At 52.7% G+C, this 12,068-nt stretch overlaps 1 protein-coding gene across 20 annotated transcripts in view; it reads right to left on the minus strand.

Moving 5' to 3' along the window:
- Nucleotides 1–1,464: 1,464 nt before the first annotated feature.
- ARRB1 (arrestin beta 1) overlaps nt 1,465–12,068 on the minus strand; it is a 96,128-nt gene continuing 85,524 nt past the window's right edge. For 12 of the 20 annotated variants that reach the window (XR_013404161.1, XM_077963855.1, XM_015115214.3 and 9 more), the window contains 3 exons: nt 10,761–10,831; nt 9,243–9,294; nt 1,465–7,864 (listed from right to left, as the gene is read on the minus strand). Coding sequence is in view for 15 of the 20 variants with exons in the window: in XM_077963855.1 (XP_077819981.1) it covers nt 7,753–7,864; nt 9,243–9,294; nt 10,761–10,831 (235 nt within the window). In the remaining 5 variants the exon portion in view is untranslated. Of the gene's footprint in view, nt 7,865–9,242; nt 9,295–10,760; nt 11,477–12,068 lie in introns of all 20 variants that reach the window. The other 8 variants (XR_013404159.1, XR_013404160.1, XR_003722698.2 and 5 more) reach the window with 5 other exon arrangements.

The raw sequence follows: 12,068 nt of genomic DNA on the forward strand, positions 1-12,068 counted from the left end.
TCTTTTTTTTTTTTTTTAATCTTAAAAAATTTGAGATGAAGTCTCACTATGTTGTCCAGGCTGGTCCTGGGCTCAAGCAAGCCTCCCAAAGAGTGAGTCACTGCACCTAGCTTTTTTTTTTTTTTTTAAGTGACAATTTGTCGCTCTGCCACCCAGGCTGGAGTGCAGTGGTATGATCATAGTTCACTGCAGCCTTGAACTTCTGGGTTCAAGGGATCCTCCTGCCTTGGCCTCCCAAGTAGTTGGGACTACAAGCATACACTACTACTCTTGGCTTTTCTTTTCTTTTTTTTTTTTTTTTTTTTTTTTTGAGAGATGAGGGGTCTCCCTATGTTGTCCTAGCTGGTTTTGAACTCCTGGCCTCAAGAGATTCTTAGCCTTAGCCTCCCAAAGTGCTGGGATTACAGGCATGAGTTACTGCATCTGGCCCAATTAAATTCTTGCTACAGGGATAGACTGCTTATCTGGACTCAGACTGACACAGTCCATATGGGAGGGCAGCTGAACAAAAGCTGTAGCTCATGTCTCCTGATTCAAGTGTCAATGTCTTCCCACTGCCCTACTCTTGACAGGAAGGGAACATCAGAGGAAACAGGCTCCCTTCTGGCCAACTAGGAGGGCAATGCTCTGATCTACATTGCACAGTATTTTACAGGAATGTTAAAAAATATGTTGTTCACCAGGATTTCAAGACCAGCCTGGCCAACATGGGAAAATCCTGTCTCCACAAAAAATACAAAAATTAGATGGACGTGTTGGTACACACTTGTAATCCCAGTTACTAGGGAGGCTGAGACATGAGAATCTCTTAAACCCAAGAGGCAGAAATGTGTGTGTGTGTGTGTGTGTGTGTGTGTGTGTGTGTGTATGAAATATATAAATATATTTCATATATTTTCTAGGAAAGTCATCTTATATGCATGGGCGTCTTCCTTTCGTGTTAATACAGTACATTATCTATTGGAACATCAACCCTTCCTCACTGATATCCTTACTCCTCCCATATGTTCTGTTAGACCAGGTGGCAGGTAAGTCTTAGAAAACTGAAGTGACTTCAGGAAGACCCAGCAGAGCAGGAGATAAGTGAACAAGAACCAGGGCTGTGGCTGGGGCGAGGACTCCCGCTGATGTGGTCAGTGTGGTGCCAAAGATAGAAGATAGGATGGCTTCACCCCCAGAGCAAACCATGGGTCATGAAATCCTGTGGTATCTGGGAGGGATGAGAGGTTTGCCAGCTTCCCAAGGCCATAAGGCTGAAAAGTGACAGAAGAGGGACAGAGAAAAGTTCTTGGCAGTCTCCCCAAGTTGGTACAAGGACCAAGCTGGAGCTGGGGCCACAGACAAGGGAAGAGAGCTCCTCACCCAGTCATGAGAGCCATCTGCCAGTCCAGGACAGCAGGGCAGCATTTCTTGGTCTTTGACCTGCCATGGGCTTATGAGACAAAAATGAAAGCGCAGCCAGCATCCTCTGCCACAAAAGACCTTTAATGGCTTCCTATTTATTATTCTTTTGTTCATTTGTTAGAGTTGAATAAACTATAATAATTTGTCTGACATAAGAATGCCACAGGTATAACAGATAAACCTGGCAGGTGGTCCAGGAATGAGAGTGTCACAAAATAATCACTCAACACAAGGGCCACAGAGCTGCAGATTCTTCCCAGCCATCCCTCACTCCTGCCCCAGGACACAATCCATGCAGGCCCCCATTCCATAGGAAGAGGCAGGTCCCATAGCGTCTGTGGCTAGACCTTAACACGGAGCAGAGATGCCCGGGAAGACGGCACTTCCTATGCTCGTTCCCAAGTGCTCTCCTCATCTGCCATGCAGGTCAGGACCACACCCCGAGTTTGTGAGGCACCCACTTCTTATACCCACCACCTCATATGACCACCTATCATATCCAACTCTCCTATGACCCTTGCAATTGTCCCAGTGAGGTGGGAAGAGCCTGGCACTAGCCTCATTTTACACACAGGGAAACTAAGGACACACTCGGACCTAATGTAATACACCCATGTCATGCGCTTGCTGTGCCCTGAGCTTCACATTTTCACCTAGAATTCCTTGTGGGGTGGGAGTGGGGGGCAGGGCAGGCAGGACTTTGTACCACGGGCTGATCCATGTCTCACTAAAGTGTACAGGATTCCTGGGGGAATCCTGCCCTCAAAGGAGGGATTTTGTCATAAAATCCTCCCTGAGTCTGTCTTTTATGTGAGCCAAGATTTCCATCCATCTGGCTCTGTGTAAAGATGAATTTAACCCTAGGCTCTCTCTCCATCACACTGCTTCTCCTGCTGTCCCTTGGGCCTGGGCCAGGAAAGTGGGGTGTCAGGCAGGGGTGCAGACACAAGTCCTAGGTGGGGGATTGAGCCTCCTTCCTTGCTGCAGAGCTCCCCATGCCTCATGGGCCAATATCAGGGTCAAGACCCATCCCCACTGAGCACCAGGTCCCTGTTCAAATCAAATCTTGGCCAGAGCTTCAGGGTGGGTTGGCTAGAAAAAACATCAACTATGTACGTGTGTGTGTGTGTGTCAGGTTCCAACACAAAGACACTTTGTACTGGAATGCTGGAGCCATTCCAACATGAGCAGCAAGAATAGAACCTGTGCTGGCTGGTCTAAGATCAAACCTGGAGATGGTGGTTTGAAGTTTTTCTTCAAAGAAAGCTTGAAAATGAAATCTCAGTAGGCAAGACAAATAAAAGCAGAGTTGTTCTGGTGGAGGTGGAAATGGGAGGAGGGCTGGAAACCTATCCTTTACCTCCACTCCCATCTTCCCACCTTAGCATCCCCTGACAAAGCTCTGTGGAATACCAGGGGTTCCGCAGCACCTGGTTTGAAAACCACTGTATCGGCCGGGCGCGGTGGCTCAAGCCTGTAATCCCAGCACTTTGGGAGGCCGAGACGGGCGGATCACGAGGTCAGGAGATCGAGACCATCCTGGCTAACACGGTGAAACCCCGTCTCTACTAAAAAATACAAAAAACTAGCCGGGCGAGGTGGCGGGCGCCTGTAGTCCCAGCTACTCAGGAGGCTGAGACAGGAGAATGGCCCGAACCCGGGAGGCGGAGCTTGCAGTGAGCTGAGATCGGGCCACTGCACTCCAGCCTGGGCGACAGAGGGAGACTCCGTCTCAAAAAAAAAAAAAAAAAAGAAAAGAAAACCACTGTATCAGTGTCTACAAACCATGGGCCCCACAGACCTGTGCTTTGACTTCCCTTTTGGGGTGACGAGTTGGGAGTGTGATGGGGGGAGGATGTTTCCCCTTCAACAGGGCCTCTCTTTGAAGCCGCTGTGCAGTGACCCTCTGGGGAAGTGGTAGAGGCGGGGATCCTGCAACTTTAGTCCAGAAGGGATGGCAGAAGTGATGGAGCTGCCTGGGCCAGGAAGACACACCAGGCCCAATGCAGGCCGTAAGGCCATATAGATGAGGGTTCAGGAGTCTGTTTTGGTCCTTTTGAGTTTAAAAAATATACGTATCAGAACAGGCATAGGCCTATGTCCATGAGACCCTTTAAGAGTGTAAGACTGGGACCTAAACCCTTCCTCCTGGATGGATGGAGAACAACCAGTCCCCAGTGACTGGCAGGAGAGAAGCTGCCGCTCTGGACTGCTGACGCCACTGGGGGAATGCATCCGCTGTGGCTCAGCTCTCAGGGCAAAAGGCTTAGGTTTTCCCTGGGCCTGAAACCCTCCCATTGTCACTGAGAAGCCGTGGTAGCTCCAGCTGATCCCACAAGAGGCCTTACACTTTCAAGGGAAGGAACAGGCAATTTCTATTTCTCCTTGCCCTTAGATTTTCTGCAGATGGGTGATTTCAGCTCCCTGAGCCTGGGGGCTGGTGGCTCTCTTTAACCTGGGGTCAGAGCTAAGGCCCCTTGGCCTCTGTGGGGTTCTGACAGATGGGAGATGTGACTCCAGACCTACGAGGGTCCGAGATGTCCGCCTCCACCACTCACTGACAATATCCATGTCTTCCCTCTGTGTCCTGGTTGATGGGACCACTATTTTTGGGCATGATATTCCTGAATCGTGTCTAAATTTCCTGCTCAGCTAGGTCATCAAAGCCAAATTAGCTGTGTCTCATTCTGGTTGACATCTACCTAAGTGAGAAGCAGGGCAAGTGATGAAGACTGGTGGGGAGGGCTTCTCCCGCAGCAAACTTCCTGTGTGACCTTGGGCCATCCCTGCAGTGGCAGGGCCACACCCATGCAGCCATGTTCAACTTAGAGCCCTGACCGCTGACTTTCGTCTCATCTGGGCCTCATAACAATTCCTGCGTCAGGAAGGGAAGGGATTATAATCCCATTTTACAGTTAGGGAAACTGAGCCCCAGAGGTTGAGTAGCTTGCCCAAGTCCCCCAGGTGATTGGTGACAGCCAGGACTGAGAGGTGGCATTGGGGACTTCCAGGACAGAATTCCTTTTACTGCACCACGTAGGAACCAGCTTGTCAGGAACTCTCCCACAAAACCAGCAGCCAGGTGAACCCACTCTAGCAGGGCTGAGCTTTGATGCTGAGGTGCAGCCAAATAACTCAGTCCTCATTTTCGTGGGGACTGAACTCTTCCCCTGGGTGGAATGCTGAGGAGGGCCAGCTGGCCCTCTGCTCAGTGGGTTTTCACCAGGCCATGCTCTTCCTTCCTGTCAAGACTGGTGTCCACACGCCACCCACAGGGTGCACTACAAAGTCCCGGTGATGGATGGCTTGGCCAGCGCAGGCCCCAAATGCTTGGTATAGAAACCGCCAGTACTGTGGGCTGGTGCCTGGGGCCTAGTGAGGCTCCGCCACCTCTAGTTTCACTTCAAGGTCTCACCTGGACAGACTGACTCCAGAAGGGAAAGGGGCCCTGCAGAGAAGCACTCACTTGGCCATGTTTGGGGGCTGGGAGGTGGTGCCTGGAGTTGACCAGAAGCTTGGAAACATGACCTGGTGCTTCCTCTCCAGGAAGAAGCTGAAGGAAACACTTTGGTCTGTGTGTCCCTCGAGGCTGCAGCACATGGCTGTGTAGCAGGGCACCTGGCCAAGGGGAAAGGGGTGCCAAAATCCAACCTGTGTGTCACTCACAAAGCTACGCATTCTAGTGTGGGTCTGAATCACCTGGAAAGGGCACTGTCTTCTAACTCACATCAAGGTACGATAGGGACCAGCAGCCACCAGGAGCCCTGAAGGCAATTGCCCTCTATTACCTCCCCCTACAACGTTCCCCTGACTATGGGCTTCCTGAGGATGGGGGCTGGGACTGACTCATCTCTGTCTCCCGTACTTGGCATAGAGCTGAGTCATCAGCAAAGGATGGTAGGCTGAATTCAACTACGTTTGGCCATTGCCTTGTACAGTCCTGGCTCAAGGAGAAAAACAAAAAAAAAGATAGTACTCTGATCCTTCCCTGCAGCTGGAGAAATTTGCTAAACAACACTGGGCTAAACCCAAAAGGGTGAGTGTGACGTTGAGGCGGAGGCTCGGGAAACCAGCCTGACAAACCTTTTCCATGCATGCGTTAGGGATAGGGGAAGAGGTTTGCAGGAAAGAGGTCATTCCAAACACTAAAGGGTCTTGTGTCAGCCCCAAATGTTTCAGAAGACACTGGGGGGGGGGGTGTATGTTTGCCATGCACTGCTCCAGCATTTCATCAGCTCTGTGCCTGCCCAGATGAGGTGCAGCCTGCCCAGCAAGCTCTAGGAGGGGCTGGATGCCTGGGAGACCGGGCAGTACGACTGCCCCAGCTGACTTGGTTCTGGTCTGGGGAGGGGTCCCTTAGGTTGAGTGGTCATGAGCCTCAGAAGTCGCACTGCCAGGCTTGTGAAACAGGTGATTTCACCGTGGGAAATAAGTCGCACTGCCTGCCCAGGAGGTGCTGGACTGGAAAGGACTGAGATGCCACTTGCATAAGATTTTTTTGTCTTCCTTTTCAGACAAGTATGGGACAGAGATGGAAGGGAGCAGAAACTGAGGAGAGAGCCCTTGTCCTGCTAATCAATGTATTTGTTTGGGTAAACCTCAGGGTGTCTGCATCCACAGGGGGCAGTGAGGTGCTGCAGGCCCTATCACAAGCCCCTCAGTCAAGCCTCAGCAAAGACATGCTCTGCTCCTCCTTGGGCAACTCAGGCTAGCTATGGCCACAGCCTGACATCAATCCCTTCCCAGTCCTGGGCAGGGGGTGGAGTTGAGGGGAGTTGGTGCTCCATAGGGCCCTGCCACCTCTGAGGTCCAATAAATCCACTCTGGAGACAGAGAGACCAGGCAGCAGCTCTGGATCCACCCACCAGACCAGGAGTGCTAATATTCCCAAATTCTTGGTGGCCAGAGCTAGGAAGGCCCATTGTGATCATCTGGTCAAACTCCTTGCTTTCCCAAGTGAGAAACTGAGGCGCAGAGTGGGGAAGGAACTTGCCCAAAGTCACACAGTAAGTTATTCTCAAAGGCCAGGCAAAGAGGATAACTCCTAACACTTTCTACCTCATCTCCCATCTGGCTTCTTGCTCCAGGAATTGCCCTAGGTCTCAATCACGCCAACACCAGCCAATGCGTACTGGGTACCCATGACACTGGGAGCTACTGGAGGTCATCAACTCCCCAAGAAAAGAAGGGGCTTATTTGCTACCCAGCAGCCTCCTTCCCTTTGGGTGAGGATATCTCCATGGATGCTGCCACCTTCTGGGATAGGACCCCCTTTGCGGCATGGTGGCCTCAGGCACACTCTCCCAGTCTGCAGGTTCAGTCCAGCCCTGGAGAATGGCAGGGGGAAGCAGGAGGATACTAGTGGCCTCAGCCCCCGCTAGACCCCCATCCTCACTTCCTACATGACCATGTGAAGTCCACAAGGAAGGGACATAAGGCAGACTCTCCTCTCCCCACCCCCTGCCTCCATATCCCAGCGGCCCACTTCGGGAACCCTCATCAAGAGCTTCCGCTAACTCTGCTGCGGGCTGGTGCTTGCTGAAGGCCCCCTCCCTCCCTCCCTCTGCTTTTCTCTCTGCATATCTCTAGACAGGCCCATGCACTTGAAATACAAGGTAGCTAAGATGTCACATCCTGACACTACTGAAATATACTTTGTTGAGTCCACACAGCTTGCCTCAGTCTAGGTAACTGCTGGTAAGAAAGTCACTCCAGTTGCTTTTCTCTACTCCTGTGGTCTACAAACTTTCACCAACGTCACTATCAGACACAGAGGGACATCGGGTGGAGAGGAGGGTGAAGGCAGAAGGTCTTTGGTGGGTCAGAACTTCAAAAAGGCATTGAGAATCTGTCCACAGGTCTGCCCCTCCCAGCCAGAAGGAGGTGGCCTTCAATGCGGTCATCTTTTAGCTGCCAGAACTTTGTTAACCACCTGGAACCGTGGACATCTTCTCTCGTGTCTTGAGCCCTCATCCCCACCCCTCCAAGCCCTCATGCCCACCACACCGTGTCCTGCATGCCCCATCCTCCCCTGTCTGCTCCCCATCTCAAGTCCAATTCCAAGGCCAGAACCCTGGCAGCTTTTCTGGGAGACAGCATGAAAAGGAGGGCAGTGGAGAGGCAATGGCAGAGATGGGGTGGAGCCGGTGTGCTGTGGTCCTGTTGGCATGGTGATGTGGGGCCAATCCTGAGGTCAGAGGTTCATCACCGTGATCTGGAAGGCCACAGGCCCCCCTGGTAGAAACTGGAAGAACAAAGGGGAAAATAAACCAGAACGGGAAGAAGACGAATAAGCATCCGAGCGCACGAGAGTGGAGCCGGAGCCACGTGGAGGCAGGGCCGGCCCATCTATCTGTTGTTGAGCTGTGGAGAGCCGGTACCATTCTCCTCTTCCTCCTTGTCATCCTTCATGCCTTTCAGTCTCTGGCGGGCAAAGTCCTCAAATACAATGTCGTCATCACTAGTGGGAGAGACAAGGAAAATGTGGCGTGTTTGCAGGGGCAGGGAGAGTAGGCTTATCCAGAGGCCCGGCCAGAGGTGACTCAGAGTGTGGCTCTGGGGCCGGGGAGAGAACCACCCTGTCTGAGGTCTCTGACCTCGGCGACTGACCATAAGCAGAAAGGCCTGTCTGGCAGGCACATGTGGATGCCGCCTGTGGCAGTAAGGACAGTCACATCAGGACTCAGGCCAGTCATGAAAGGGGCAGAGAGGGGCATGAATTTGACTCTTGTGCCTAAGGGCTAGAAAAGTAACCCGGTTCTTTAGGAGGTGGGGGGAGCAGTGTGGCTCTGTAGCCCAAGGAAGGACTTAAGAAGCCAGGCCACCAGTAGTTGTTTCACAGCATGTTCTGAATCCCCCAAGAATAAGACTGGTAAACCCCACCCCACCACCCAGAAAACTGCCCTTATGAAGCATTCCCGTGTCTGGACAGGAAGGAGTAGTTTGGCTTCGTGGAAGAGAAGACCATGGAGAACCTTTCTCCCAGGAAGTGTCAGCTCCGATTCTCCCATGGGGGATCCCACACAGGAGAAGGCTGGGGTAGGAGGATGTGAATCTGAATAGGGGAGTAGAGGACCTGTTCGTGAGGAAAGGGGAGGCTTAAGTGGGGTTTCAGGACTAAGGACTGCCTTTAAGAACAGCGAGTTCCCTTCTACCATGAAACATGTCCACTTAGGACCATGCAGGGGTCCATCCAGGTCCCCTGCCCAACAGGGTTCAGCCAGTGCATGCGGCATCCTCATGGGGTGACTTGAGACTCCCACACCCCAGATTTCTCCTGGGGGACAAGGGAAGATTGGCTTTGGAGCTGCAGCAAGAAAACCAGTTGGCCCTGGAGGTGGTTCTCGCAGTCGGCCCAGGTCCTCCCCCTCTGGCCACTGTCCGGTGACTCGATGGCCTTTGACCGCAGGGAAATCCACATCGGTTGGTCCTCAGGAGTCAGAAGCAACAAGATCCCCAGTCCCCTGCCCACCCCACAGCCTGATTCCACTGGTTGGCGTGGGCAGGACAGGAGAGCCGAGCCCAGGGCCATGGACCAGCCCTGTGTGAGCTGAGCAGGCGCTGTGGATGGACGAACAGACTGACGGACGGACGTGCAAGGACGAGGGAGGAAGACAGACCCCACCAAGGCAGGAGGAAGAGGAACAGGCACGGAGGGTCCTTCAAGTCACATGCAGGCAAGCGGGTTGCTGAAGAGGCGAGCAGAGGCAGCTCTCAGCAGACGGGGTTAGACCAGCGGCTCCTCAGGGGTTAATAAGCATATATGCAAATGACCCCTCCGCCCCGCCCACCCACGGCCCACCCTGTCCCCCGATGTCTGCAGGCAGGGTTCGGCTTACTTTGTGTCAAGTTCTATGAGATTGGTATCTACTGGCGTCTGGTTCTCTGGAACTAAACACAGGGCGGGTGGGCAGAGTGTCCAGGGGTTAGTGAGTGGATGAGCACGGGGCGAGTAGGCACAGGCCCCCACCCTGGGACAACCAGACTAACATGAGGAGTGCAAAAGAAAAAGGGGAATGGAGAGGGGGGAGGACTCATTCCTGGTACTGAAACACCCCAAAGCATCTGAAAGGCAGGGAGGAGGGCACCAGGAGGGCCCCAATCCCCACTGCAGCCCCAGAAGAACAGAAAATCCTCTAACTTCTGTTTCTTTTGGGAGGTCTCCAACATGACTTACGTTAATTCCTAGCATGTATGACATTTACCAACTCTAAGACAATCTTTTTTTTTTTGAGACAGAGTCTCGCTCTGTCGCCCAGGCTGGAGTGCAGTGGCGCGATCTCGGCTCACTGCAAGCTCTGCCTCTCAGGTTCACGCCATTCTCCTGCCTCAGCCTCTCGAGTAGCTGGGACTACAGGCGCCTGCCACCATGCCCGGCTAATTTTTTTGTATTTTTAGTACAGACGGGGTTTCACTGTGTTAGCCAGGATGGTCTTGATCTCCTGACCTCGTGATCCACCCGCCTCGGCCTCCCAAAGTGCTGGGATTACAGGAGTGAGCCACTGTGCCCAACCAGACAATCTTTTTTATATTTTCCTTCACATTTTAACATCTCTGAACTTGGAGTGTATCTTACCGTCGATGGCACTGCACAGTTTAACCATGGAAGATTTTTCCTAATCGTATCTACTATAATGTTGTCTCTCTTCACTGAAAGTCTCAGATTCAGTGAAATATGACCAATCTGCTATCACTTGAAAAACATGACAGGCCGGGCGCGGTGGCTCATGCCTGTACTCCCAGCACTTTGGGAGGTTGAGGCAGGCAGATCACCTGAGGTCAGGAGTTTGAGACCCTCCTGGCCAACATGGTAAAACCCCGTCTCTACTAAAAATACAAAAATCAGCCAGGTGTGGTGGCAGCCGCCTGTAATCTCAGCTACTTGGGAGGCTGAAGCAGGAGAATCTCTTGAGCCTGGGAGGCGGAGGTTGCAGTGAGCTAAGATCCACTCCAGCCTGGGCAACAGAGTGAGACTATCTCAAAACCAAAAAAAAAAAAAAAAAAAGAAGGAGAAAAACATGATAATAGTGTGTCCAGCGGTCATCTTATCCAAGCAGCCCCTTCCCCTACTTCCAAACGGGATCCAGCCCATGCCTGGGTGCAAGATAGAGGCTCAAAGCATGATCAGTGAGTTCCCTCCTCCACTCCTGGTCTCCCTCTCCCATGGGGAACAGGAGCCACGCCTCACTGTGTCCTGGTTGGTCAGAAGCAAATTGAGTTCTGGATCCCACAAAAGATGTGGGGACCTGAGAAAAGGGTGACTGGTCTGAGGGCAAACCGGGGGGGGGGGTAGGTTACAGGGTCACATGGCAGCTGCTGGAGAATCCCTACCCCAGAGACCCACAGATTCTGCTCACCTTCCCGATGCAGGGGTTCCTCTTTGGGCTTGGGGTGCATTAGGGTGAAAGGCAGTTCCACAGCCACATCACTGAAAGAGACCCAGACCCAGTGAGCCTTGAGCAGACTCGCAGGCTGTGAGACTCGATGTCAACGCCCTGTCAGGGAGGACTGCGAAGGGTTTTGCCATCAGAGGAGGTAGATCCAAAAGATGTCCTCCAGCCCCAGTTCTGCCACTCAGAGCCTCGCTCTGCCTGGGAGCTGGATGAGGAGACTTCCTCTGGCTCCAAAAAGAAATGGAAGCCTCCCCTTTCCTGAGAAGGCTCCCTGGGTTCCCATGGGCTGGGAGGAGGCCCAGCGGTGGGAAAGGATTGCCCAGGGCAGCATGCACCATGGTCACTGCGGGGCTCCAGAGGTGCCCTGGGACCCTGCCCACCTCAAATCGCCACAGCCACCCTCACCTCCCCTGACACTGCCCTTCCCAACTTCCAGGTTGGAACTCCTCCCACCCTCACACCATCCCATCTCCCGACACCTCCAGGGCACTCTTGTAAAAGTGCTCAGGTGACCCTAGCACCCCTGCAATCTGGATGAAGCACTGTGGAGGTCAGTTTAGTCAGGTTTAGGATGGCCCCAGGGCCCAAGGCTGTCCACGCTGTGGGGATGCAGGAGAAAGCAGTCGGGAAGACCCAGCCACCAGCCAGTGCTTCTGATGGGGCTTTCTCTGTACTTGGCCCTGATGGACAGAATAAGAGCAAGTATTCACATGGTACTGACCCTGTGCCAAGGATTACTGTAAGCCCCTTCCATAGAGTAACTCATTTAATCCTCGCAACAACCCTATTATTATCCCCAATGTACAGACTGGGACATTGAGACATGAGGAGATTAAAATATCTTGCCCAAGGTCACACAGCTATTAATGATAAGTGATAGCAGATTCTGGCTCCACAGCCACACCCTTGATCACTGTGTGACAGTAGCAGAATTCAGACCAACAAAAGCAACCCTGAAGGCTCCTCTCGGCTTGGGGTGGCATCACCCTAGGAGACCCCCCAACTGCGAGTGCCTACAGGCACAAGCCACATCTTACTGATCTTTTTGTCCAGAGCCCAGTTGGGAAAGAGGAAGGGACAGGGAATGGAGTGGTCAGAGGCACAAGCCATGCAATTAGAAAGGTCTGTTCCACCAGCCTCACCACTCGCTGGTGCAGCACTTTCTAGCTTTGAGTCTCACTGAGCTCCATGTGGAAATGGGGATAACAACAGGTTCTAGATAGCCTGTCTTCTAGAACCACTGGAACTTCTGGGAGATGAGGCAGCTAAAGG

This window comes from Macaca mulatta, chromosome 14, assembly GCF_049350105.2.
Source record: "Macaca mulatta isolate MMU2019108-1 chromosome 14, T2T-MMU8v2.0, whole genome shotgun sequence".
Lineage (NCBI taxonomy): Eukaryota > Metazoa > Chordata > Mammalia > Primates > Cercopithecidae > Macaca > Macaca mulatta.